At 53.6% G+C, this 27,782-nt stretch overlaps 3 protein-coding genes across 26 annotated transcripts in view; 1 reads left to right on the top strand and 2 right to left on the bottom strand.

The window, feature by feature from the left end:
* Window positions 1–66: 66 nt before the first annotated feature.
* Zfyve21 (zinc finger, FYVE domain containing 21) lies at window positions 67–14,289 on the bottom strand. 7 transcript variants are annotated; one of them, XM_006516195.4, is made up of 8 exons: window positions 14,078–14,289; window positions 5,163–5,213; window positions 4,532–4,700; window positions 3,527–3,602; window positions 3,347–3,438; window positions 2,823–2,876; window positions 770–909; window positions 67–637 (listed from the first exon to the last, which is right to left on the bottom strand). In XM_006516195.4, the coding sequence occupies exons 1-8, from the start codon at window positions 14,213–14,215 to the stop codon at window positions 602–604; spliced, it is 756 nt and encodes a 251-aa protein (XP_006516258.1). In that variant the 5' UTR covers window positions 14,216–14,289; the 3' UTR covers window positions 67–601. The 7 variants fall into 7 exon arrangements, with proteins under 7 accessions (XP_006516258.1, XP_006516257.1, XP_006516256.1 ...); XM_006516194.4 differs by having other exon boundaries at window positions 2,823–2,879; window positions 14,078–14,285; XM_006516193.4 differs by having other exon boundaries at window positions 770–912; window positions 14,078–14,285.
* Window positions 14,290–14,561: 272 nt separating this feature from the next.
* Xrcc3 (X-ray repair complementing defective repair in Chinese hamster cells 3) lies at window positions 14,562–25,263 on the top strand. 3 transcript variants are annotated; one of them, XM_030246959.1, is made up of 8 exons: window positions 14,562–14,630; window positions 15,550–16,394; window positions 17,460–17,597; window positions 18,491–18,703; window positions 20,468–20,622; window positions 23,328–23,540; window positions 23,665–23,711; window positions 23,783–25,263. In XM_030246959.1, exons 2-8 carry the CDS (start codon window positions 16,340–16,342, stop codon window positions 24,009–24,011), a joined length of 1,050 nt encoding a protein of 349 aa, XP_030102819.1. In that variant the 5' UTR covers window positions 14,562–14,630; window positions 15,550–16,339; the 3' UTR covers window positions 24,012–25,263. The 3 variants fall into 3 exon arrangements, with proteins under 3 accessions (XP_030102819.1, NP_083151.1, XP_006516363.1); NM_028875.3 differs by having other exon boundaries at window positions 14,576–14,630; window positions 16,236–16,394; XM_006516300.1 differs by lacking the exons at window positions 14,562–14,630; window positions 18,491–18,703 and having other exon boundaries at window positions 16,007–16,394.
* Window positions 20,611–27,782, bottom strand: part of Klc1 (kinesin light chain 1) — a 49,410-nt gene continuing 42,238 nt past the window's right edge. For 6 of the 16 annotated variants that reach the window (NM_001025360.2, NM_001361609.1, NM_001081959.1 and 3 more), the window contains 2 exons: window positions 22,381–22,447; window positions 21,680–22,140 (listed from right to left, as the gene is read on the bottom strand). In NM_001025360.2, coding sequence (NP_001020531.2) covers window positions 22,138–22,140; window positions 22,381–22,447 — 70 coding nt within the window. In that variant the 3' untranslated portion in view covers window positions 21,680–22,137. Of the gene's footprint in view, window positions 20,673–21,679; window positions 22,141–22,380; window positions 27,261–27,782 lie in introns of those variants that run through there. The other 10 variants (XR_003949989.1, XR_003949987.1, XR_003949988.1 and 7 more) reach the window with 3 other exon arrangements.

Below are 27,782 nucleotides of genomic sequence, written 5' to 3'. Positions count from 1 at the left end.
TTGAGTCCTTTGAGTCTTGTGTTCTGGACGCAGGACAGCTGCACAAAGTGAGGCCAGAGCCTGCTGTGTACTTTCAAAATAAGTTTTAATTATACACTTTATATACAAATTACTGTACAGTCATTTTAATAAAGTGAAATAGTAAGTGAAAGTAGAAAACAGAAAGCTGACGCCTTCCTCTTAGAGGCAGCAACAGGACTGTTCATCGCCCCGGTTAGTGACAGAGTGACCAGAGTCTAGGAACAGCTAAGGCATTGTGAATGGGCTATTGAGAGTGGAAGGGCCTGAGTGGTCACCCCCGAATGTATCTGTGGGAACAGAGCCACAAGCCTCTAATGAACCTGGAAGTTTACAGAAGCCTGCTTTAGCAGTAATGTAGTGCAGCTTCTCCCAACCCTACTGAAGGACCACAATGCACAACAACATAAGCTCTTTACAGCATTAATCAGCGGTGTACATATTGCACTAGGTAAGTGATACTCTGCTTCCAGACACTTGAATTGCATTTCCAAGCACACACAGGGAAGACCCTGAGAGTGCAGGCAGGGGCAAGCAGCTTGGTTATGTAACCCGACGTGCTCCGAGTTCAGTTCCCTTGCAGTTACTGGTCTCGTGATTCATAGAGGAGCTTGGTAGCCTGCGGAACACCATAAATCATGAGTGGTTCTGTGCCCGTGTGCCTTTTATACAGGCAGGGGCACCCCAGATATGTGGTAGTCTTTTGGTAAAAACACACTTGTTATGAGCTCAGCCCCCGACCCTGCCATACCTTGTGCATGGCTGCCAGCCACGCTGCTGCCTGCCTCTTGCTGCCGCTCGCGTCCTCTCCGGCCATCAGCCTCAGCTGTGCTGCAGCCTCTGCCCCTGGCACTGTGTACTGCAGGAGCATGCCAGTGGCTCGGGTGCTGCCTGCTGCAGAAGGACGTGAGTGTCATGTGTGCTGCTCAGCAAGCAGCCTGTGTTAGAGACATGCAGAGACCCCGTGTGTACAGAGAGTGGAAAGAGGAATAAACTCAGCTTGTGATCCCCAGGGCCATATTACTGAGAATAGGACATGTGACATAGTCCTGCTCCCCAACAGACCAGAAACTGCCAGGCATGCTCCTTATCCATGCCGTGTTCCTTCCTACCCTCCGAGAAACGGCACACAGACACACAGACACAGCGAGCAGTGGAGGAAACGGCACACAGACACACAGACACAGCGAGCAGTGGAGGAAACAGCACACAGACACACACAGCGAGCAGTGGAGGAAACGGCACACAGACACACATACACAGCGAGCAATGGAGAAAACGGCACACAGACACACATACACAGCGAGCAGTGGAGGCACAGAAACTGCTTTCGGAATGGCCTGGCCAGCAGAAGGTAAGCCAAGCAGATCGTCCCATCTAATCTGGCTTCACACCTAGAGGCTGGAGCCTGCAGCTGGGCAGACTGCTGCTGCAGGAGTGAGGCCACACTACCCTGTCAAGCACTGTTCTTCCAGGACTTGCAACTAGAGGCCAAGTCACAGCTCCATCTCTGGGCAATGACCAGCTGCTCTTTCATTTACGGTCTGCTCCAGGAACAGACCACTTGAGAAGTCAGGTCTATCGGAGCTACTATGCAGCCTCATATGACTGCTAACCTCCTCTTGGTGACCACACGGAAAATATTTTGGGAAATAACCTACTTTTAATCAGACATTAATTCTAAAATCAAAGCAGTCTGAGTCCCACTGGCTAGTGGACTGGGCATGCAGACAGACCACAGCCAGGAAGAGGCCTGACTTCCTTGCCTGCAAAACCTCTGGCTGTGGGTGAGAGTAGGGGTGGGGGAGGGGGTGGTCTTACCCAGAGAGGCTTTCTGACTCTGTAATAACTCAGATGCTTCAAAACCCACCTGAAGGCCTTGGGCTGAGCTGCCTCAACCAGACTTGTACAGCTTCCTATCTGGGCTATACCGGTTTTTGTAAATAAAAATGTACTCAAACATGGTCATGGCCACTGCTGGCTGTGGCTGTTTTGAGCTTTGTGTAGCCATAAAAATTTTAACAACCCCCTCCTCTCCGCCGCCAATGGAGGCCAGAGAAATGATTCCGTAGTTAAGAGCACTTACTGCTTTTACATAGGACCTAGGTTCAGTTCCCAACTTAGAAATGATGGCTTACAACCATCTGTAGCTCCAGGTCTAGGGGACTTAAACCACTGTTCTCCTCTCTAAAGGCACTAGGCATGTGCACTGTACACACACACACGTGCAGATATTCCTGTGCATGGTACACACGCAGATACTCTTGACACCCCTGGGGGAGGGTGGGGGCGAGGGTGTCCTAGTGGAGGCCAAGGAGTGAGCATCTAGCATAGGAGATCTTCAACCGGCTTAATGCTCCGTGCACCTCACGTACCTCCCTGTGGCGTTCCATTGCTGGGCCTCTGAGACTAAGCTGGAGGAGCTGAGTGAGAGGCAGGGACCCTGGAGGCCAGGGTCTGAGTGAGGTAAGCTACTGGGTACAGTGATGAAAGTTGCCGCCCACTGCATATGCCTGGTGCTCAATCGGCAAAGGAGAACCCACACACTTGGCCGATACTGATAGAAGCTGTCAACTCCTGCATAACTTCTCCCTGGGAAAGAACTGAGCAAGCTTCTTTGTTCTCTCAGGACACTTTGACTTGGGCTTTATAGGCTCTTAGGCTGAACCTAGAATCTCTCTTAATCAAAAAGAAGTGACCCCAAGTTTGAGAATCCACCCCAAGAGATAGAAGCAAAGGGGCCAGAGGAGAGACAGACATCACAGCATGCTGGGAGGAGGGACCCAGGGAGGATGGAAGCTGACCTTCAGAGGCAAGCAGGCTCCCCAGGAGGCTGGTATAAGTGTGAATGTCTTTTTCTACTTGAAGGTAGGCAGGCAGTGCAAAGAAGAAACAACCAAGAGTCAGTCAGAAAATGGAAAGTAAGATGCATTAGGTCAGATCTGCAAGTTCAGAAAGTGCCCTGTGCAGTTCAGCCGATGGAGTCCACTGAGCTCACCAAGGAGTGACCGAGGACCTGGGCTACACAATGCCTGCAGGGGAGGCAGTGACAGCAGGCCCGCAAGCAGGCTCCAGATCAGCCACCACCACCACAGACCTTGTCTGGAACCTCAGACTGCATCAGGAGCACTGTCTAACAGTGACTAAGATGACCTAAGTCACAGGCAGACATGGACAGCAGGCTAATCTCCCCTCATCATCTCCTCTCCACTTACCTGGTGGGTTCTAAAGTTACAGACTTAACACAGCCCCAATAAAGAGCATGGCGGGCCATGTTGGGACCAAGTGCAGCACCTCCTGTGCCCACATAGGTACTTAAGGCATGTACCTCCAGGAGTGAAGCCTTCTGTGAGAATCTGAACAGTACAGACATGTGCAATCTCGATTTCACGATGACTGTCCCCATCCAGAACCAAGCACCTGTAACGAAGAAAGGAAACCCTAAGACTGAGGCCTAACGCTTATGACAGCGCTGGCGGGCCAGTGCCGGCGGGACGTCTACTCTTACCTCTGGTTGTTGGAAAGACGACAAACCATGGTCTCGGGCTTCTCTGAGTCCCCAAAAGTAACAAGGAAGGTAGCTCCTTGGAAGACAAAACCAAACCGCACATGACACTGCTTCCTCCAACTGCCACCAGACCGTGCTCTCAGGCCAGCAAAGCTCTCCTCCACTACCACATGGGAAGGGACAAGCTGATACAAATGACAGCTTTGTGTTTAGAGTCCCTTTGGTTAGGCAAAAAGGCAATAATGAATTAAGGATCTCAAAAGCTTAAAAAGGCACTGCTTGGAGACTGGAGAGGCTCAGTGGTTAAGAGCACTGATGCTCTCTCAAAGGACCTAGAATCAATATCCAGCACACACACGGTGCTCAGTTCTGCCTATAACTCCAGTTCCGGGGGAATGGACATCCTTTTCTGACCTCGGTAGACATGAGGCAGGCACATGGTGCACAGATGTAATGTAGGGAAGGTACCCATCCACATAAAGGCATTGCTGCACATACAAAGCTTTGAAATTTGTTACAACCTTTAAAGGAGGTGAGCAGGTGACCAAAAAATAGTAACCCTACCCTAGAGCAGAGTGAACAAGACCAAAGTGATAGAGAAGAGGCTGGCCCTCGCCTGTGGAGTGCAGACAGGCCTACAGCAGCAGGGCTCTGCTACTTGGGAGGCAGGTTTCACCCCAAGACAACTCTCCCTATGTTCCTTGGTTCCCTGAGAACCAGCTTCTGCACCTGCTACAGCTTGTCTCCAGGCCTCTCCCCTTAGGGCCATGCTCACACAAATTTGACTTGTAGTGACAGCTTTCCATCTGGGGAAGGTGCTGCTAGCTGAGGCTCCCTGTCCATTTGATGGCAGTACCCACCAATAAGTCAGACATTTCCATCTCTGAAGTCAGCTCTAGACTGCTTCTAAGCAGGTTCCAAAGATAGTAGAGGAAGGCAAGACAAACCATCCTGGAGCAGGCCATGTCTTAAGTGACAGCACGGCTACTCGCCATGCTTACTTACCACTTAGGAGCACCTTCAGCTGCTTGTCATAAAACTCCGCCTCTCGGTGGGACACCAGGGCACAGTCAGCACACTGGCGCACTGGGTCCACGAAGCACATGCGCCGAAGTGGCACCTTCTGGCTGCAGCACCTGTCGCAGAAGCACTTCCCACAGCGGCGGCAGTGATGCTGTGAGGGTAAAGGCTGGGCAGTAAGTAGGTCTCCCAGAATGCACCTGTACTGTGTGTCACTTCCACACAAACCCACTATGAACACAGCAGAGCTCTGCCTCACTTGGGAAAATGGACCAAAAGAGCTTCTCTGTGTCTCTCTCAGTGGTGGCTGTGCAGTGCGTGTTGCTAGAGACTGAGCCCAGAACCTTGTGCATTTTAGGTGAGCACGTCCATCACTCAAGTACAACCCAAGCCCTCAACTCCTTCCACCTCCTGCTGCCCAGCACAGGCTGCCCCGAGCCTCCTTGAGAGCTCGGTACTCGGTGAGGGAGCTGTACCAGTGACTGGAAGAGGGCATCGACATAGCCTGTAAGACCCAGCTCCTCTAAGGAGCTGGGCTTTCCCTAGAAAGGACTCGGTCTACCAGGCCTAGCCCTACTTACCCCACCAGCCCACGCCCACCACAGCCTCAGCTTACCTTTCTGGTGATGAAGTCAAACTTGGCATCACACTGCATACATCTTGGGCACTAGGAAGGAACATGACACAGAGTTATAGTCCAGCTCTGTCACTTGACTAACAGCTGAGACAAGGTCAAGAGGTACCAGGAAAGGCTGCTGAGAAAGCCAGCTCTGTCTGCAGAGGCAGATTATGGAACAGCAAGGCAGGACAGCCCACTGAGCTCAGGGTCTAGCTCAGAAGCCTTCTAAGACTCATCAGGCCATAGCCCAAGGCTCTCAGTTAGGAGGGCAGCTTTAAGGCCTACAGCAGCCCCAGCCAGGACCTAAGCCTGAACACCCAATGGCCATTATTTTGTGGGATGCAAAGGCACAGTTGAACTTTTTTTGCAGCAGAGTTCAGATCAGAAGGGTTTTGATTCCTTCAGACTCTGGATGCAGGGGCAGCTCATTCTAGCTGCTTTACCTCTATCCTGTTACAGGAGCCAAAGTTCAGAGCTGTGAAATAAACACGACATTCCATAGCACTGACCCTGCTTTAGATACAAAGGAAAGCACGGGGGCTCTTAAGAAGGATGGCTCGAGAGAGTCGAAACATAAAGTTGACTCTGAATGCATACCTGACTGGGCCTGTGAGAAAGAGGCTAGAGCAGAACATGGGATGAGAGAGGTCCATGTGGCCCGAAAGATCCTGAAGAGGCTAACTCATACAGCACACAGAAGCAGAGGCTCTGAGACTGGACTTCTGTGCACATGGATTTGCACCGAGGCAGGAGAATGGCACCAACTAGGATGGCATGAAAGGCCTGGGGATAGGTGGTGGCTGCACAGTACATCAGTGAGCAGGGCTAAACCTGCTGTCCGTGCTGGCTCAGCCCTGCTGACCGTGCTTGCTCAGCCCTGCTGTCCGTGCTTGCTTGCATTTCTCTGCTATTCTTCCCTTGACACAGTGGAACGGGATATTCTCTGCTGAGTCTGCATCATGCTGGGAGTGTCCCCCACCCCAGAATTCAATCACATGGTATAAATTACATGGTTTAAGTCCCGTTTAGAAGGGCTGTTTCATAGCAAGACCCACAACAAAAACTAAGTATCCTCTCCAGATGACCCTGTGCCTGACAGGCAGCATGGTCAATCAGAGGCTTGCCATGTGCAACTGCGGCTCTGCCAGCACAGACCTGGCTTTCTGTCAGGGCAACAGAGTGAGGTAAAGAACATGGGGTCCACAGAGGCACTAGGCACCTTCTGTAGCTCAGGACCACAGAGAATAGAACCTCATGCCGAGTCACCAGACACCAAGGAGTCACATACAAGCCCTTGTCACCTCCTCACCCTCACTGGGAGCCTGACCTGTTTCTGCTCTCGGCCTTGTCACAGGCAGATTCTGGAAGATACCCACACAGAAGTGGCTCAGAACATGGGACCGTCACCTGAGAGCCTGCAGCTCTTCCCTTGAACCCGTATCTATAGATCATGTGCCCAGCACTAGGCTGGTGCAAGTATGTGCCACAAAGCCCACACAAACCAATGGGCTGCATAGAGGAAACTGCTATCTAATGAGGCCCACTTTCTCAATCCATCCAAGAGGCTAACAGCACCAAGCCTCTGCAGGTCCTGAGAGGAGTCCTTGGGGCCATGCTCAGTGTCCCTTCACTGTGGGAGAGCAGGGACCCTTTGGGGCATCACTGCAGCAAGGACAGAGATACCAAGACTTCCAGCCTGGGTGAGCTCCATGGGACCATGCCCTGTGCCGCGCTTCCTGAGCGCCCTGACTAGCATGTCTCTTTGCTGCTCTCATGCTGGTTTCTGGACCTGGAGTCCCTGCCCCACCCATCCCAGCTCTGGAACTGTCCACAGAGGCCAGTTGGTAGCTCTGTCAGCAGCCTCGGATTCTTGTCAGTCCATGAGCACTCTGCACACGTTGACCGATGGCAGGTCCCTGCTACAGCATGGCACCTTCCTTGACTCAGATGTCCATCACAAAAGCTTCCCGGTGGTCACAGTGAGATTAAACAAGGAAGCCACAGTGCCACCAGATCTGTGAGAGTAGCTGTTTTATAGTCCCTAGGCCACCCTGGTGCAGCCATAACAGGAGAGTTCTGGCTTGGAACACAACACACACATGACCTTCAAAGAACAACTTTACATGGGCATGCATGGTACAGTGCTATGTTCAGAAGTGAAGTGTGTGTGGACACCAGGGGTCTTTCTTAGGTCCACTTTGTGTGTGGAGGGAGGCTCTCTCAAGTCCGCCAAGCAGGGTAGGCAGGCTGGTCAGCAAGCCCCAGGAATTGCCTATCTCTGGCCCCCTGGTGTGGGGAACCAAGAGTATACTCAGCCACACCCAAATCCCCACCACCACATACACGCTGTTGTGAAATATTTAGGGCCTTCTGCGACACATTTATTGCTGAGTGAGCAAAGCCCTGGCCTGAGAGGCGATGCCATGCACCGTGCTCCCCTCCTTCCTGTCGGTCCTGGTGGCTCTTCTGAGCTGCTTGTCCGTCTAAGACTGCCTGCACCACCCAATCCACCACCCTGGATCTTACCTGTAGGTACCACACCACCCACAGCCCCTTCTAGAATCCTAGTTCCTCCCTGTCTGATGCTAGGATCCAAGGAATACCTTAGGTCTCTGCCACCCTCTATGCAGAGACCTCTGTCCCTGGCCTCTTCCATGTCAGAACTGTGGGAATGTGGAGACAACCGTCTGGTTTCCATTCTCCACTATGACTTTGTCGTTCTTTTAAAAAGTAAAGGAGGTGGGGCCTGGCACCTGGGAGGCAGAGGCAGGTGGATTTCTGAGTTCAAGGCCAGCCTGGTCTACAGATGAGTTCCAGGACAGCCAGGGCTACACAGAGAAACTGGTCTAGAAAAACCAAAGAGAAAAATGAAGTGGAAGTGGGGAAATGTAAAAGCGAGAAATAACAATGGCCACTGACTCCACAGGCATACCTACTGTCCATACTGCAGTCCAAATGGTCCTGGATGCACCCGAGTCTTGTCCCTCTTCCTGAGGTGTGTCAACCTGGGGTCCCCCTCCCTCTAAGGGCCACGCTGTCCTCACCTGCCCACACCTTCACCTTTAGCCACGGTGTCTTTCCTGTACCTCCCCCTGTTCCCTGGCCTCCTTCCCACACTGTGCTCACAGCCAGCACCAGGGCCTGTGGGAGGCGACTGGAGGCGGGGATCCTGCAAGTGGCAGCACAGCCAGCCTTGCCACGGCCTCATGCCTCTATGGCAAACACTTCTGCCAATTAAGTTACCTCCCCGGCCCTGGAGCCCAGTGTGAGACCACACTAGGACACACATCATCCCTTTCCAAACCTAAGTAAATAGCCAACGAACTAGCCAGGCTTAGTGTAAGTCTATACTCCCACGCTGAGGCAGGAGGATCACTGAAAGCTCAGAGTTATTCACAGCTACAGTGAGTTTAGGAACAGTCTGAGCCCATTAGGACCACCTCAAAAAAACAAAACAACAACAACAACAAACCCCCATAAATAACCAGTGTGCTCATTCAGAAAACAGATGTTTAAACAAAATAATTTTCCTGTTGATTTCATTAATTAAGTAAATTTCCCTAGGCAGTGATGGCACATGCCTTTATTCCCAGCACACAGGAGGCAAAGACAGGTGGATCTCTGCGAGTTTGAGGCCAGCCTGGTCCTCAGAGGTCTAGAACAGCCAAGGTTACACAAAGAAACACTGTCTTGAAAAATAAAAATACCCAATACCTCAAGAAGACTCAAATTATCAGCTCATCAATTTAACAGAAAAAGAGAATAAAAATTAACAGGATGGTGAAGCTATAAAAGTTAAAGCCCTGTCACAGGATCAGCCCCACCTCAGAGACCAGCCCAGGTCGGCAGGTGAGGGGAGGAGGGGACACGGGGGGGGGGGGGGGGGGAACTATGGGAATGCAGCAGAGTTGGCCGCCCCTGGGGCTGCTGCTGGTTGTGACACAGCTATTTCAGAGGCTATACCACACAAAGCCCAGCCAATTCTCACTCTGCACCATGGGTCAGACCTGTTTTAGGGCACTGATGGGCACACTCAGCGGCCACACTAACCCCAGAACGGAAACCAAAAGAGCAGACCAGGCAGCTCATTCAGCCAGCAGCTTAGCAAGGACTACAGGGGCCGCATGGCTTAGCAGAGACAAACCCACCCAGACAGACACTACCCATGGCACGGGCAGGCCAGGCCAGGCCAGGCCAGGCCAGGCCAGGCCAGGCTGCAGTGCTCTCCTGGGGCCCCTAAGGTATCTTATACTGCTTCCACATTTCAGAGATAAAAGAATAAGATAAAAAGAGCCGCCCTCAGGACAACTGGTCAGTCAGGAGACAAAGGGAAGGAAGAAGAGAAAGGACAGGTAAAAGTGCGCCCTGCCAGGAAATCTCCAGCTTACACCCTCTTCCCAGCACCAGGAGCCCGGGCACCTGCTGCTTGTAGGTCTAGACGGCCAGTCTGACTCAGTGGCAACCACTCAGGAGCTGTTCAATGCAGACTACACTTCCAGAGAAGTGAGAGAGCCTTGGGCAGCAAAAAACAAGAGGCCCACGGCAAAGCCAAGCCTAGCTCCAAGTGCTTGGGAGGTAGAAACCCCCCCCCACCCCCGCCACCTTCTCTCTGCAGTACAGTTCAGAAGCTCAGCACACCTTCATGACTCCTCCCAGGACATGTGACAGTAGACAGAAAAGCACAAGGTGACCGTCCCCTCATAGTATACTGTAGGTTCAAGTACATACAGAGGATTGCTGTAAAAAGAACAAGGCTGAGGGCTGGAGACACGGCTCGGGTTAGGAGCGCTTGTTGCTCTTGCACAGGACCTAGGTTCAGTTTTCAGCGCCCACATAGTGACTCGCAACCATTGTAACTCCAGTTCCGGGGAACCAATGACCTCTTCTGACCTCTGTGGGCACCAGGCACACACATAGTACTCAGACCATGCAGGCAAACATTCAAACACATGAAAATAAATAAATACAACAGCATTTAAGAAAAATCCCTATGTCCCCTTTGAGGACGTAGAAATGAGACAACACTGACCCCACAGTCCTTTCTTCCCCAGTGTGTAAAAACTGCCCATCCTCCAGGCTCCGGATGGACTGTGGCCTCGACTTTTCAAAGATCAATTCATTTAGCAGGGCGTAGTCACAGCTACTCAGGAGATGAAACAGAAGGATTACAAATTCAAGGCCAGTCCAAACTACAGTAAAGACTAGCCCAGATAATCTCGGGGGACTCTGTCTCGAAACAAACAAAAAACCACACAATAAAAAGAGGGCCTAGTAAGACGGCTCCAAACGGTAAAGTGCTTGCTATCAAGCTCAGTTGATCCCCAGAGCCCATGGCAAAGGAAGGAACTGACCCTCAGCCTCAGAAGTTGTCCTCTGACTTGTCATGTGGGGGGCAGCACATTGCACACCTATAGGTGTGGCCCTCACAGACTCGTGAGTTTGAATGTTTGACCCACGGGGAGTGGCACTATTAGGAGATGTGGCCTTGTTGAAGGCAGTATGTCACTGTGGGGTGGGCTGTGAGGTCTTCTATGCTCAAGCTCCACCCAGAGTGGCACCGGTCTCCTCCTGCTGCCTGTGGATCAGGCTGCAGAACTCTTTACTCCTTCCCCACCAGCTCCCCACCAGGATAATAATGGGCTGAACCTCTGAAACTGTAAGCCAGCCCCAAATACATGTTTTCCTGTAAGAGTTGCCTTGGCCATGGTCTCTTCAAAGCAGGAACCCTAAGACAATAGGCATGTGAACATAAATATATACACTATGATATATTTTACATGATAAAAATTTTAAAAACATCTTTTTTTAAAAAGAAAAAAAGGGCTCTGGGAGATGGCTCAGTTGGTAATTACTTGACACACCAGCATGAGGACCCGAGTTCAAATCTCCAGCTCTCAGATAAAAAGCCAGGCACAGCCACATGCACCTAGCCAGGTGGCAAAAAGCAGATCCCTGGAGCTCACTGGCCAGCCAGGCCGGCCAATGGGTGAGCTCCAGACTCAGTGAGAGGCCCCGCCGGGAAGAGACAAGACATCGACTGACTGAAGGAGATAACCTAAAGGCTGGCCTCTCCTCCCACTTGCACACACAGCCCAACAGCGACTATTTATTAATTATTAACAGGTTCTAAGGCCAGCCTGCGAGCTAAGGAGGCGACTCAGCAGTTAAGAGCACGGCCTGCTCTTGCAGAGGATCTGGGTTCAGGACCCAGCACGTCCACAATGGCTCACAGCTCTAGGGAACCCAACACCCTCTGCTGACCTCTGCAGGCACCAAGCATGCATGTGTACACAGGCAAACATACAGGGGAAACAGTCATATACATTAAAAAAGAAAAAAGTTCAAAGGAGAAGACACACGCGCGCGCGTGTGCGCACACACACACACACACACACACAGAGGAGAGGAGGAAGGAAGCCTTTGTTGGGGCTGGAAGCTGCAGGCTCAGGAGAAGTGAGAGGGCAGCTCCACCTCAGGGACTGCTATCAGGTCTGCACTTTACAACTGTGAAAACTACAGCCTGGCACTGGATCCGGAACTTCATCCCGACTCTTACCCGGCTCTCGGCCAGCCGTGGGAGGGAAGCCTCCCACAGGGCGATGGTTCCAGAGCTAGAACACACAAGGAGGCTCCTGCAGCCGTGGGAGGAGCACAAGGCGAATCCTAACACTTGTGGAATCCCAGCCTTTCCCAGTTAGATCAATCGCCCTTCCCCCAGGAACAACTAAGATGTTCACAAGCAGCACCCCAACTCTGGGGTTCAGCACCAGGCCGGGCTTGGCAGGCGCTGCAAAACCCCATTCTTTTCCCCATAAAGCACTTGCTGAACGGGGTTCTCAGGCTGCAAGGGGAGCTGAGGCCTGAATCCTGACTGGACTGGAGAGTGCCCCCCCCCCCATCAGGCCCTGGGCTCCACCCTCCCTACAGTGGGAGTTTGCCACCTATGCTTGTCCAAGCATCTCTCAGTCATGGTCACCCCTGCAAAGCCAAGCCTGAGACACTCACAGAGTCGGCGCCCTTCTCCTCGGCACTCCAGTCAGAGCAACCTCTCCTCCCTGCTTGGCACAGACATGGAGTTCTGTCAAGCTATCCAGACTTATGGGGATGTACCACAAACACTGTAAATTTTAAAGTTTTACATAAAGATTTCATCAGGTGTCAATCGGGGGAAACATCTACCTTAAAGGACCCCCTGTAGAGCAGGAGGAATGTTGAGATAGCTCCTCTAGAGCCCCGGCCTAGAGCCAGTGAACACTTTTCCCACTCGGCTTCCCACCCCACTGGCCTCCTCCACCCGCCCCAAATGTGCCCCTTATTCCAATCTAGGCATTATTGGCCTTTCCTGGAAACAGTTATGTCTGACCAGTTCTAGACTCATTCACAAGCAATTTATTCCGCTGAGCCACCTCCCCAACACCCACTCCGTCCAGGGGCTGGAGTCCAGGTTGTATTCCAACATACACACACACACACACACACACACACACACCCTTTTTTTTTGTCTTTTTAAGACAGGGTCCCACTGTATAGCCCTGGCTGGCCTGGAACTCACTACCCTGAACTCAGACACCTACCTACACCACGAATGATCACGCTGGCCCATTCCTAAGCCCACACCCACTTCAGGGACGCTAAGTGCACTCGAGGGTTGTGCTCAGTTATCTTTGCACCCAAGAGGAACTATGTGCTCAGATGCCTAAGTACAAAGGTAAAGTGCAAAACTGAGGGCACAACCAGGAGGGCAGGGACGGCTCAGTGACACACCTGGTATAGCCAGGGGCTCTGAGTACAAGATGAACCTTCTCCTTCAGGGCTCTCAGGAACTTCAGAGTTTGGGGGGTGGGGTGGGGTGCAGAGCAACAGCAGCCAGGCTACAACCTTCTGGCTGCACGCACGGGTGGCTCTCCAGTCCCTGTTTCAAGAACACTGGACCTCACTCTAAGAAGCCGCTGGCCTCGGCCACCTGTGGATGAGCTCTCAAGGGGAAAGAAGAGCAGCTGATTAGAATTCCAAGCAGGGACTCTAACTTAAAAAATTTGGGAGGAGGCCAGGTGTGGTGAAGCACATCTTTAACTCAAGAGGCTGAGGGAGGAGGAGTTCGAGGACAACATAGCAACAGTGTGTGGTAGAGGCGTGTGGTAGTGCATGCCTAGCACTCTGAAGGCAGATCTTATGAGTGCTAGGCCAAGGACGGGGAGGTGGGAGGGGGAGAGGGGAGGAAGGGAAGGAGAGGGAGAAAGGGAAGGAGGGAGAGAAACAGAAACATGGATGAATTTACACGAGCCATTAAGATAGCTCACCAAGTAAAGGCACGTGCCGCCACACCTGAGACCTGAATTCCGTCCCTGGGACCCAGATGGTTTAAGAAAACTCTCTTCTACAAATTATCCTCTGATCTACACACCAGCGCTGTGACATTGGGGACAAAGGCACATACACACATGAATAAATGAAGAAAAGTTGTTTCAAAGTTTATCAAAGTCGCCAGTACTTTCGTTGGTGTCTTTTAAAGATATTTAATTTGCTTTGAAATAAAATCGCATGGAATGCGTGAATTGCTCCTATTTTCTCCCAAGTGGCCAAGCTTTGCAGAGTTTAGAACTTCGAAGATTGCAAACCCTTTGGCACCGTTCCTCCGTGGGCAGGTGGAGGCGGACTCCCTCACCCTCGCCCCACGGACACACTCCAGCCCCAAACTCGCGCACGGCTCACGGGTGAGCCGCTCCACCGCTCCCCCTCGGGCCTCCCCGGGGCTCCGCACCGCGCAGCCAATGACCGCCAAGGAATGGAAAACGCCCCACAGCGCAGAAGGGACAGCGGGAACGCCCGGAGGGGAGCCGCGGCCGAGCGTCCCTAGGACGGAGGCGGGAGACGCCCCGGCTCGGGTTGGGGACCCGGGGGCTAGGACGCACCTCCTTGTCCGGAACCCACTGCGGCTCCTCCAAGCCGAAAGGGCTTCCGAAGGCGCGGTGCTCCGGCACCATGCGCAGGCCACTTGGCGAGCGCACAAGCTTCTTGGCGTCGCGACGCGCGGCCACCCCCGAGGACATGTCTCCGCCTGAGCCCCTCACGCCACCGCCCGCGCTGAGCCCACACAAGGCGCCACCCCGCCCCGCCCGCAGACACGATGACAGCTCCGAAGCCCAATCCGCAGCCAGAGCTCGTAATATGAACCAATCGGAGAGTAGTATCCGCCCCAGAGTCGCCCTTCTCCAATCCGTGCAAGGATCCCGCCCCTACGGCTGGCCACCAATCGGCGGTGAAGACCGGAGGGGCACCCTCGCCCCTCTAGGGAGAGTGTGACTTCGGATTGGCCAATTAGTCAGCCACGTAGGCGCCTCTTCGTTTCTTCTGGGTGGAGCAGACTCGGACTCTGGCCTCTCATTGGAAGAGAAGATTGAGATGGGCGGGGCTTCAGGAGCGGGCGGAGCGCGCGGGAGACTTGCGGGGTCGCTGATCCGGGAGGTGAGTTAGCTGATCGCGAGTGGCCGAACATGGGGTGGCGGGAGAGGACAGAGGACACTGTGGGTTTCGAGCGCCCCAGGTCGGGACTCAAGAACGAGCTTCCCCAGCGGGGCACCCCTTCAAGCCCGTAGCGGGGTTTGAAGGAATCGAACTGAGCGCGGGACCTGCTTTCCGCACTAGAGTCCCAGGCCAGCCACAGCGTGACCACTCGCTGCAGATTTGATCTGTGACTTTTGTTTTTCTTGTGGTGTTCGTAAGGACGAGTCACATTGTGCGTGTAGCCTAGGCTGGCCTTGGATTCAGCAGTCCTGCCTCAGCCTTCCTCGCACTGATACAGGTGTGAGCCACCGCGCGCGCCTCACCCTCTAGCTTCTTTGGGTAATTGGCCAAATCAGCTACCCAGGAGCTTTGCTCTCTCTCTGACACAATTGGACACACTCTAGCCCAGTTGGAGGGATGAGCTGGTGTAACCCTACTTCTCCGGAAGGCAGGCGGCCAAGTGGAGCATGGAGCTCTGTGCTTTTGTCTGAGACACAGGTTCTCAGTGTTGAAGTAGAAGTTGCTCAGTGGCACTTTGTAAAGCAAGGTTAGCTGCCTCAAGGCCTTGGCATTTGCGGGTGCACAGATAGAACCCGCCCCTGACTATGTCCTCTGTCCAGTCTCCACCAAGCCCTGTGATTGCTCTGGTTCACCACTGGACGCTGTAGCGATGGCTTGGGGGACCTTTGAGTTCTGGTGCCAGAGCTTTGTGTCTGAAAGCATGTTCTCCCTTCCCTCCTGCCCTGTGTGGTGTGGTGTATGTGTGTGTGTTGTATGTACATACGTGTATGTCCGTTTGCATCCGTACTGATGTGTGTGCGTGTGTGGAAGGCAGATGTCTGACATATATTCCTCCATCACTTGCCCTACGAACCCAAAGTCCACAGATTCAGCCTGTCGGCCTGCTCTGAGGAACTTGTCTCTGCCTTCTGAGCCCTGGGATTACTGGCAGCCCACCAAACCTGCCCAGCACCAGATCTCACGTCCTCGGCCTCCTCAAACTTGGCTCCTGAGCCACTCCACCCCATCCTTAGTGCCTCTTGGCACTGTCATTTGAACCCATTGCAGTGTACTGTAGGACACGCCTTTCCTCACACTGGCCTGGTGCTGTCCCCTCCGGGCCCCTTTCGGGAGACTTTCTCTGTGCTTTCTGGTACGGTGGAGCTGCCTCTTCTGTTGTTCTCTGACCAGGTTCAATTTCTCCCACCATCCTTCAAAATCCCAAACTCACAAAAAGCTGGGGAATGCTGAGCAAGACCCCTCTATGCCCCAGGAAGTTGAAGGGGAGCAGCAAGGGGCAGCTACCTTGTCCCACCCCCCCCACCCCCACACCCCCACCCCCCCGCACTGACACCTTCAGGATGTTGACTACGGCTGAATTAGTTCTGTGCCAACATCTGGAGTGAACCTAGGCTTCCAGACTGCCTAGTCCTCCTCAGGGTTGACGGTGCACGCAGGAGCACCATCCTTAGCTCTCATGGACCGGGAGACACCTGTCCTCGGCGCTCAGTGGGACACCTAACCACACTTTGGCTTCGGACCGCCCTGTGTGTCACCTTCCCACAGGAAGTCTGAGTTGGTGTGTGTCACCATCCGTCGCTGTGTGCCTGTCAGCTCTGCTGTGTGCTGTCACCGTCAGCTCTGCATGCCCCTGCTGAGACCACTTAGGAATGGACTTGGATCAGCTGGACCTAAACCCCCGAATTACTGCTGCGGTTAAGAGGGGTATGTGTGTGGTGAGCAGGGCACACAGGCACTGTGGGCAAAACAAGCTGCACTCTCTGCACCACCCACGCCTAGCGGCTTCTCTCCTTTTCAAAGCGGGGTTGGTTGGTCTCGCAAGGGGCACCTTTGGCACCTGAGTTCCCAGAGGGCTGTGGCTGCAGAGGGCGAGCTGCTCAGCCCGCATGTTCCTGGCAGCTCTTTCTGCCACTGTGTGAACTAGTTTGATATATCTGCAATGTATTATTTTTTTCTTTTTCATTTTTCTTTCTTTTTAATTGCAACAGGGTCTCACTGTGTAGCCCTAGCTGGCCTGGAACTCACTTGTAGACCAGCCTGGCCTTGAACTCACAGAGCTCCTCCTGCCTCCATCTCCCAGTGCTGGGAGCAATAATTTCTTTTGCTAACTGGTTTGAAAGTAAAAAGTAAATGCAAGCCCAGAACAGAACTGGTTTCCTCCTCAAGCAGCAAGCAGTAGGCCTTGGTCATTACTGTGTGCCGCCCATTGCTTCCTGCCTGGCCCGGCCTGCTTGCATCCTGGCTCCATCCGCCTCTTTGCTTACCCTGGCCTGGCTTGGGGACTCAGAGTTGATTCTCCCTTGGCCCTCTCTCTGTTTGCCACTGTCAGTCAACTCCAGAGCTTTGTACGTGGTCAAAAGGCACTCTTTCATGTCACACCCCCAACTCTACATTCATGCTTTCTTGTTTTTAAAATACAGGGTCTTGCTGTGTAGCTTAAACTGGCCTTGAATCCTGGGTGCAAGTGACCCTCCTGTCTCAGCCTTCCAAGTAGTTGGGACTGTGGACAAAGGGTGGGACAGGGCGACAGTCACATCTTCATAGCACTCAGGATTCGCTCTCTGGCTCCTACTGCTGCTGACAAGAGAGTCAGGCCCAGTTACGAGGGTGCAGCAGCGCCAGCAGGACCCTCCCTCCCTTCCCTCTCCATCCACTAGTCGCATTCCCCAAGATTTTGTGGGCGAATCCAGAATTGGTGTCCCAGATCTGGAGGCCCAGCTCCATCCCCACCTCCCACTCTGACTGAGTGGTCTATCCCTGTGACTTCAGGCAGACTGAAGTCAGTGAAGGAGATTCTGTGCTACTCCGGACCAGACTTGCAGCGGCTCACCGGCCTGCCCAGCCACGATGTGCAGTGCCTGCTGAGAGCTGCCTCTCTACACCTTCGGGGAAGCCGCGTCCTCTCAGGTGAGCACCTGGGCTGGGGTGCTTGGAGCGCAGGCCTGGGTAGACTTGTGGGGAACAATTTCACAGCACACTAGGAACCTAGGATAGGTAGCCCAAGTGACTTGTCCAAAGCCCACAAAGAAGGGCCCACATAGCAGAACAGTAGGGTCTCATGGCTTCAGCTTCTCTACAGAGTCCTCCTGAAGTACCTGCCCTCGGAGGAGACCCTCACAGTAAAGGATAAAGTTAGGTCCCTGTGGCGTGGTATGGTGGCAGCAGCTGTGAGAGGTCCTGACACTCAGAACATGGCTTCCACACGATGGCTTTACCTCACTGGCCTCTAAGCTGAGGCTCCAGCTGCTCAGAACTGTCACCATCACTGTCACAGGCTGATGCTCATGCTGAGGAAAGCCTGCTCGCTACATTGCTCCATTCAGGAGCGTCAGTTTCCTTCTTCCTCCCCCACAGCCTCCCTCTCCCTGATGGAGTCTCTCTATGCAGTTCTGTGTAGCTCAGGCTGGCCTCAAACTCTCGGAGCTGCTTCTGCCTCCCAAGAGCTGGGATTAAATGTGTAGACCACTACACCTGAACTGCGTTCGGGTTTCTTCAGCAGCTTTGTCCACCAGGGAAGGGTGTGGGCCCACCTGGGAAATGTGACAGGGACAGACTCTTACATATGCATTGTACTCAGCTGCACAACCAGGCTGCCTACCTTAGCATTCTGCCTGTGTGTGTGTGTGTGTGTGTGTGTGGTGGCTTTGCCAGTCCTTCACCCATGTTGCATGTGCCAGCACTTCCTTGAAGGCCTCAGGATCACAGGCCCTAGCAGGCTGTGGGCGGAGTGCGGGCTGTGGGCGGGGCTGTGGGCGGGGCGCGGGCTAGACCGCTGACACAGCCTGGCATGCTCCCTGCAGCACTGCATCTGTTCCAGCAGAAGGAGAGCTTCCCTGAGCAGCATCAACGCCTGAGCCTAGGCTGCCCTGTCCTGGATCAGTTCCTGGGTGGAGGCCTGCCCCTGGAGGGCATCACTGGCCTGGCTGGCTGCAGCTCAGCAGGAAAGACCCAGCTGGCGCTACAGCTCTGCCTGGCTGTGCAGTTCCCAAGACAATATGGAGGCCTAGAGGCCGGTAAGTGGCTCCCCTTCCTGAAGGGAGGGGAGGCAGGATCTGAGGCAGGTAGAGCTGATCCCTGGCCTGCTCTGAGAGCTGCTTTCCTCTCTGGGAGCCAGTGGCTATCTCTTGAGTGGTTTCCCCTATATGTCTTTCTTCTTCCAGAAGAGTGAGTGGGAGGTGGAGCTGTGCTAGGCTGGCAGGGGGAAGCAGGGGGTGCTAGCTGGGCCTACAGTTACTACACACCCCTGCACCCAGACTCACAGAACCAGACAGGTAGGGCAGAGCACGAGGCCTTTCCCTTCTGGTCTGGCCAGTAGTTGAGCAGCGTGTGGATGGTTTTGGTACTGGGAGACTCTGCCTGGGCCCTCTAAGGGCTGATGGTCATAGCTGCAAAACAAGCCATGGCTGAGCCAGGCGTGGTGGCCCAAGCCTTTAATCGCAGTGCTCAGGGGGCAGAGGCAAGCAGACTCTGAGTTTGAGGTCAGCCTGATCTACAAAGCAAGTCCAGGACAGCCAGGGCTCTATTACACAGAGAAACCCTGTCTCAGAACACAAAACAAAATAAGCTATGGTCTCCACCATTTAAGCCTTGGGTCCTGTGCCCAAGACAGGAAGGAAGCAGGTCTGAGGAGCCCTAAGCTTCGCCCAGCTCTTCAGCAGCTGGGGTTTCACCACACCACCACTTCAGGTTAATACTGTCACAAAAGCAATGTCCGAAGGCTCTAGTTTCCCTTGTTCTCATTGACACTGCCTGGTACAACAGCTGCTCCTGGTAGGGAAGGCAGTGCCAGTGTTCCCAGCATTCCAGAGGTCTGTAGTGATGTGCTGTTAGCCGCTGACGTGCCTTCTGTCAGGTCATCCCCCGGAAGACCCGGCCTTTGCCTAGAGTCTTCCATGCCAGTCATAGGCACACACCTGTAACCCCAGCCCTCAGGATGCAGGTGCAGGAAGATCAATGCAGGCTGGAGGCCAGGCTGGCTCCACATGTGTCTGGCCTGGGATGTGAGACCCTATTTGAGCAGAAAGTTTTAAATCCTTATATTAAGTGCAGAGTATTGTCGGCTCTGTTCCCCCTTTGTGGGAGATCTGCTTTAACCGAGACCTTTGAGACACAGACAGTGCTTGTCTTATGAAGCACGCACGTCTCCTTACTCTGTGGTTTGACGTCTTTGGCAAGGTCTTTTCTCCTCGGAGGTCTAGGACTAATGGTGTAGGTTCCAGCAGTCGCAGGCGAGGCACCTGCCACCCACACACGGCTCCCCGATTGCTGTCCAGCTCATTTGGCGGCAGGATCAGGGTGGCCTTTGGCCCCAAAGCATATGACACAAGGACTGTTTATGTCCCCGGTGTCTCAGGTGCCTGTTCACCCGCTCTTGCACTTACCACAATGGCACCAGCATCATCAAGTAGACGCACAGAGAGAGGTGGGAGCCTGTGAGTTGTCCTGAATCTGAGGAACGTGTCTCAAAGTCCCTTAACCCTGGTGATCCACCCACCCTCTGCCCTGCCCACCCCAGTGAGGAACTGGAGAGCCGGCATGAGATAGCAGGGTATTCAGGAGCATAGATGTGTGTACTCAGTGTGTACTCAGGGCTAGCCTGTGTTCCTAAGGAGCCAGCACGGCAGCCACAGGTAGGATACCCAGGTCTAACCTGCTGCCCTTCTGGGGAAAAACTTATTAAGGGACAGAAGCAGACAGGCAGGCATGAGACTCCATTTGGTGTGTGCAGCCACGGGTCCGTTTCCGTTTCCTCACACACTGGGCACTCTGGCTTCCAGGGGCTGTCTACATCTGCACAGAAGATGCCTTCCCCAGCAAGCGGCTGTGGCAGCTCATCGCGCAGCAGCGGAGGCTGCGGACAGACGCGCCTGAGGAGCTGATCGAGAAGATCAGGTTCAGCAACCACATCTTCATTGAACACGCGGCCGACGTGGTGAGTGCTGCTTGTGCTCACAGATGGCCCAGCGACTCAGCCAGGGTCACCTGTGCAGAGACGGGTGACAGACTCAGCTCAGGGTAAAGGCAAGAAGAGGAAGTGTCAGACTCCCATTGGGTGAAGGTCATGGAAGTGTTCTTTCTAAACACACAGCAGGAAGCCTGCCTGCTGTCCCTGAGGTACCTGTGGGCCAGGCATTTGGGGATTCTGGGGTGACGAATACACTCTCCAGCATGGGGATTTAATGCAAAAACTGGTCAAACTGGGTCTAATAGCGTACACCTCTGATCTCAGCCCTTGGGAGGGAAGGACAGGAGAAATCTTAGTCTGAGGCCAGCCGGGTCTACATAAATAGTTCCAGACCAGCCAGGGCTACACAGTGAGACCCTATGTCAACAAAAACCTCACTAGTCAGGCTCTTGGTTTTTTGTTTGTTTGGGTTTTTTGTTTTTGTTTTTTCAAGACAGGGTTTCTCTGTATAGCCCTGGCTGTCCTGGAACTCACTTTGTAGACCAGGCTGGCCTCAAACTCAGAAATCTGCCTGCCTCTGCCTCCCAAGTGCTGGGATTAAAGGCATGCGCCACCACCGCCCAGATAGTCAGCTTCTTGTATAATCTGCCTGTTCGTCCTATCTTTGAACCAACATTATTCTTTACCTGAAACACAGACCTAATCAATCAACCCAGGAAAAAGGTAGGGAAGGGAGGCCATAGACCTCAGGCCCCTCTCCTGGCTGCTGTTCTCTGTTGACGCTGCCAGGGCCTGGGGCTTACCTGTTGCAGGAAGCAGGGCCAAGCCCAGGACAGCTGGTCAGTGCAGAGAGGCTCTCTGCTGCAGGGATGGGTGAAAATGGAGGTCATTCCAAGCTTGGAGAAGGGGATAACCCAGTTCCCCGAATATAAATGGCAGGAGCACCCTCAGTGTGCCCATCTGGGCCGTCACATGGCTAGGCCGAGAGTTAAGAGCCTAGCCATGAGAGGACCACAGGCTGGCTCAGCTGACTCCAGTGTCCTCTGACCTCCACACACTCACCATGGCACGCACTCACTCACTTGCATGATAATAAAAAAATTTAATTTTTAAAAAATAGTTATGAACAGGCTTTCATTCTGGTAGATGGTATGGCATATAAACTTTTAATTTTTTTTTAAAAAATGTACAATAAAAATACATTATCACACACGACACAGAACTAAACACATGAGAAGTGCCACAAAGAGGCCAGGCAGAAGCAGCAAGAGCCAGACGTGTCCTGCTCGTAGGCCTCCCAGGAAGGGGACAGGACCAGGTCACCACCCTTGCTGACTGAGAGTGGCTCTCCAAGACCCTACTAGAGGTGTAGTTGTTAGTATACGCTCCACAGCACATGGGCAAGGGAACTAAGTTAGCACTGCGGGCTCCCAGCCGAGGGCCCTCCCAGCCCCACCCTGGCCTTCACAGGGCCAGCTCCGGAGCCGTGCTCAGCAGCAGCAGCAGCAGCAGCAGCATGGTGTCTAAAGGACCAGGCCCAGGTCACTGCAAGAGAAAGCTGCAGGTCAGGTCACCACTGGGAGCAGCTCCATCTCCTGCCCTGGGGTCTGTCTGCCCAGCAATGGGAGAAGTCAGTGCCAGCCTCAAGGCCACAGGATGTGGACACAGAGCCTCCCTCCCTCCCAGCTTTGTGCATGAGAAGCAATATGGACCACACCTGGCCCCCTCCCTCTTCCTGTCATCCCCAAGGTGCCCAAGCCCTGGCTTGTGGGTGCAGACACTCACGTTAGTGCTAGCGTCTTCTAGGCTGCTGCTGTCGTTTTCCACACAAAGAGGCTCTGCGGGGGATGCCCTAGAAAGAGGTACAGACTGAATTTCACTCCTGGCTGGATGCGGGAACTGACAGCTCCTCACAGCTGCCAGTGAGCTGGTATAGGGCTACCTGCCTGGCCAGCCAAAAGTGCCTGAAGACCCCAAACTCAGGAACAATATGAAGGCCCTGGCTGAAACTTCAAGCCTTAGCACCACCCAGTTGTAGCCACGTGACCCTCTGACAGCAGCCATCCACCCTCCCCGTATAATCCTACCCTGTCACCTGGGCCACTCAAACACATCTTAAGTCACCCAACTTCAGTGCCAAACAGTACACAGTGGCCCCAAGAAAGCCTAGGGCTCCTGGAGTGGGTGGCAGGGGAGATGATCCTGGTGCCATCCCTTCTCTGTCCCCACTAGCATCTTCTCCAGGGCGCAGCTGATGTGGATGGGGCAGGGTCCCAGCTCCTTTAGGAGTGGGTGGTACCTGATGTGTGCAGAGCAGACTCCCAGACCACTACTCCATCCTACCACAGCAGGTCTGGCCTGCCCCATCAGCACAAAGACCTGGAAGGCACCTACCTCCCCATACATACACATACACACACACACACACACACACACACACACACACACACACACACACACACACCCTACACACACCCCACTCAAGTGAGACCAAGCAGAGCTGCTCTCTAGACTGCAGTGTAGTGAGGTGATCATGTCAGCCGTGGAGCTGTAGCTGGGTTGGGTGACCTCAGTATCTGCATGGGACAACCTCCACGGGACTCAGGGTGCAGGTCCAGGTATGAGCCTCCACCCCAGGAGGCCAGGAGGCAGCCAATAAGTGTCAAAAAGCTACAGTCGGGGAGTTCTGACCATGCAGAGGCCACCAGCAGGCGTGATGTGTGTCCCCACAGGACACCTTGTTGGAGTGTGTGAGTAAGAAAGTCCCCATCCTGCTGTCGAGGGGCATGGCCCGCCTGGTGGTGGTTGACTCCATTGCAGCCCCATTTCGTTGTGAGTTCCACCTTCAGGCCTCAGCCATCAGGGCGAAGCTCCTGCTCTCGCTGGGGGCCACACTGCGAAGACTGAGCAGCACCTTCAGGAGCCCAGTGCTGTGCATCAACCAGGTAGGTGCAGCTGGCGCTGGCTGGGAAGGAGGGGGCTGCCCTTGACCATGGGGAAAGCAAGTGGCTGGGTAGAAGGGGGGCAGCTGAGGTGGCTGTGTCACTAACCCTCACTTGCTTTTTCCAGGTGACAGACATGGTGGAGGACCAGCAGTCTGTGTCCAGGTCACTAGGGTGAGTGTGGGCACCTCAGCATGGCGGACATGGTGGGCTGTACAAGCACCAACACTCATTTTGTGTCTCAGGGCTTCAGAAGAGCGCCTCTCTCCAGCCCTTGGCATCACCTGGGCTAACCAGCTCCTGATGCGACTGATGGTTGACCGCACCCATGAGGACGATGTTACCACAGGCTTGCCCAGAAGCCCAGTTCGGACTCTCCGAGTGCTCTTCGCCCCCCACCTACCCCTCTCCTCCTGCTGCTACACAGTCAGTGGGGAAGGCATTAGGGGGATGCCAGGAACACAGTCCTACTAACAGTGAGACCAGTGGGTCAGCCTGAGCAGGTCCCAAGGAACCCTGATTCTGATGACTCTTTCCAACAACCTGTCAGTCAGTGGCACCTGGTGAACAGGCACCCAGTGACGGTTAGTCTGTCAGTATCTGCTCTCTCCTCCCTGGGGTTCACCTACCCATTAGAGGATGACTGAGCAGCAGGAGCTCTGGCAGCCCAGAGGGCGTCTCCGTAGGACCCCAAAATGACAAGACTCAGCTCTTCTCTCTTCTGCTTTCTGCCTGGGACTCAGCAGCTTGGTGGGGCCTACCCTCCTGCAGGATGGTCTTAACTCCCCCCAACCCACTATACACACACACACACATACACACATACACACATACACACACACACACACACACACACACACACACACACACACACACACACATACACAGTAACACCTACCACTCAGGCCAAGCATGGCTTGCAGTGAGACACTCCCCGACTGGGCTCCTCCCCACACATATACACCATTTTAGGGCAGAGTGGAGAAAACTGTCCGAGGAAGAGAGATGGGCCAGGCCCAACCCAGCTGTCTAGGCTAAGTGGCTTTGGGCAACTTATGAAAGGGACACCCGGAAACAGGTGTGTGTGCTCACTAAGGCCTGGCAGGTGTTCCTGGCAACTCGGCTGGGCGGTGCATCCAGGCTGGAAGGCACCACAAAGCACCCAACAGGACTGTGTACACACTCAGCCAGCAGGTAGGCCTCCTGGTAACATGTGCTCTGGACTCAGAATCAACACCTTGTGGACTTGAGGCTCAGCAGTAAGCAATGGGTGTGGCCTCTGTAGACAGGGCTGTGTGTTGACGCACAGGTAGCACAGGCTCCCACCAGCAAGTGTGCCAAGTGGACCTTCACCAAGGAGTCCTGTTGCTCCAGTAGTGTCTGACTCCTTAAACCAGGACATACACTGTCACTGTCCCCACTCCAGTAGGGAAAACAGTCCACTTATGGTATATACCATGACATCTTCAGGGCGGCCCTATCCTCTTATGAGCTCATCGTTTCAAAGGCCCCTGGGGCTCCTACCCGCTGTGGCAATCCTGCAGACTAAACCTAGGGCCTCCTGCATGCAAGTGTTCTACACTGAGCTATGACCCACTGACCCGTGCCTGAGAGCTGAGGATGAGGGGACACACAGCTGCTTGGGTGGGGTGGTTCACATAAAACAGCTCTGCAGAACTGGAGGGCTTTAGACCCGGAAATAAAACTTTATTTTTGTAACAAAGTATCAACACTTGCAAATTATTTTCTAAAGAGACTGTATTGAAAATTAGAAGACAGTTCCCAGAGGCACTTAGAATCTATGCCCAAAGGTTCCTAGGGCCTGGATCCACCAGCCAGGTCAGGGGCACTGAAAGTCCACCCCAACATAGGCCCACCAGGTAAGTCGAGAGCATCTCTCAGGATATGGGACACCTTGCCACCAGTATCTGCATTCACTGCAGCCAGCTAGCTGCCCGGACTCCTGCTCACCTATACCACAGGTACAACAGCTCAAGACAGTGCAGACGGGCGTAGGAGACAGAAGCTAGGCTCACGGCCCCCAAAGGGCTACATGAGCTGTAAGCACACATCTCAGCATTCAGTATATATTCCTATGAACGCTGACTTTCCCAGGCTGGCAAGATGGTGCAGAGAGTAAAGAAACTTGCAGCACAATGGCAACCTGGTTCACTCTCTGGAACCATGAGAAGAAGAGAACGGAATGAATGCAGAGGTATCCTGATCTCCACACAGCGGACACACACACACACACACACGGGTCATGCTCTCTCACACGTGCATGTACAGGCACACACAGAGACTCTCTCCGTAACATCTCTAGCAGCATCCCAGGAGACTTCTATCTGAGCATCTGCGCTCTTCCAGCACCCAGCACCTAGGACTATGTAAGAACCAACACCCAGCACCTAGGACTATGCACCCCCAAGAGCTTCCCCAGCAATAAACACATGGCACTCTCCTGAGGGTCCCTCGCTCACCATGAGGAACTGAGGAACATGGTGAAAGGGACAGCCGAGCCCTGCTTTTCTCCTAAGGACATTAAGTGCAACAGAACCTTGCACAGTGCTGACTGCATACAAGTTCCCAGAGTGCTCTGAAGCAGTGTCAGCTAGTCAAGCCAGCTGACTCCCCGGAGCCACCGGGTCTTTCCATGGCTTCTGAGGCACTCGCACTGGTATGGCCTGCTGAACCATCTCTCCAGCCCCAACCCTGTGCACTACCTGAAGACAGGGTTTCTGTGTGGCCCTGGCTGGCCTGGAACTCACTCTGTAGACCAGGCTCGCCCGGAATTCCACCTTCCTCTGCCTCCTGAGTGCTGGGATTCAAGTTGTGTGCCGCCACCCCTGGCCTAAGAAAACCTGTAGCTGGTTGTGGTCAATGAATTAATTTTAAATACCAGCCCAAAACCCTGGTGTTTGATGGGAACCACGCAGCTCCTCAGACTGATGCGAGGCTGAGACAGAGTCCCTGCAACCCAAAGGCCACCCCTGCTGCCCTAACGTAGGCCACAGTTAAAGTTAGTCTCACAATTGCCACAGGTTGATCGGAAACACTGTCAAAACCCACCCATGAAAAAGCTGTAAGCTTAGCAGACACCAGGAGAGCAGACCCTAGACCACTGCACAGCGTCCACCGCCAACACTGACCCGACAGAGGGGAGGTCTACAGAGCCCCGTGGGAAGCAACTCCCCTTGCGGCTTCTCTTCCCTCTACACTTGAGGCTAAACAGACACTGTGAGCTCTGAAGGAAGTATTTTAAGCTTCTGATTCTTACTTCATAACTTTTTCACAGTGTTAAATTCTAAATAGATCTAGGTGTCACAAAAGCGTGGCTGGCAGAAGTCACACGCAGCAGCTGATCCACACATACCTAAGCCACCAGCTGTAGCCTGCCTTGCCACCCTGGCCACAGTGCTGCTGGCTCTGGCCAGAAGAAGCCCCCAGGCACAGATGCAGATCAAGCAACAGAATTCTGGGGTGAGGCTGCCAGGCACCTTTTAAGCAAAGCCTACAGGCTGTGGACATCCCCATCTACAGAAAGTCCACTACAACCAAGAGGACAAGCTCCCTCCTGGGCAGGCTAAGGAACTGCCAGGGCTTCAAGGGTGTCAGTGTTTCGTACTCTCAGGATCCTATCTAGTTCAGTCCCAGCCCTCAGTGGGCTAGGTCAGTGTGGCTGGCGCTCAGTGTTCTCGAGTCTGCCAGACCATTATTTCGTTCCTGCGTGAAAAAGCAAATGGAAAAATTATAATTAATCAATACTTCTATGGAAATCACCATTAAGCAGTATGACCTCTGATACCAAATATATGCATATAAAAACACTAAACATTTGGATTTAGAGGTGTAGCTCAGTGCTGGGGTGCAGTTCTTGGCGGGGGGTTGTTAATGAGCAATGGCCTCAGTATATCCCAGCACCAAAGATCAATCTTTAACTCCCAGGCCAGGTGCCTGGAGCACCACCCTCTGTCTTAAAGTGTCCTCAGCCTCTGCTTGGGGCTGACACTTTATTAGGTGAATCTGGGCCACTGAAAGAGCTATGGCCTCACGAGGTGTGATGAGCAGGGAGTCTGTCACCTTGGACTGAGCTCTATATGGCAGCAGAGAAATGTCCTTCCCAGTAGGTCAGAACGCTCCTCCAGCTGTCAGGAATGCTTGGAGCACCCAAGCAACTAGCAGGTTCTAGGGCCAAGCTGATAGCTACACCCAGCTGCTAACTAGATGTCGTAACAGAAAGGAGTA

Source organism: Mus musculus, chromosome 12 (genome assembly GCF_000001635.26).
Source record: "Mus musculus strain C57BL/6J chromosome 12, GRCm38.p6 C57BL/6J".
Taxonomy (NCBI): Eukaryota; Metazoa; Chordata; class Mammalia; order Rodentia; family Muridae; genus Mus; species Mus musculus.
The sequence above is the reverse complement of the archived record's forward strand: the minus strand, read 5'-3'. Positions and strand labels throughout refer to the sequence as shown.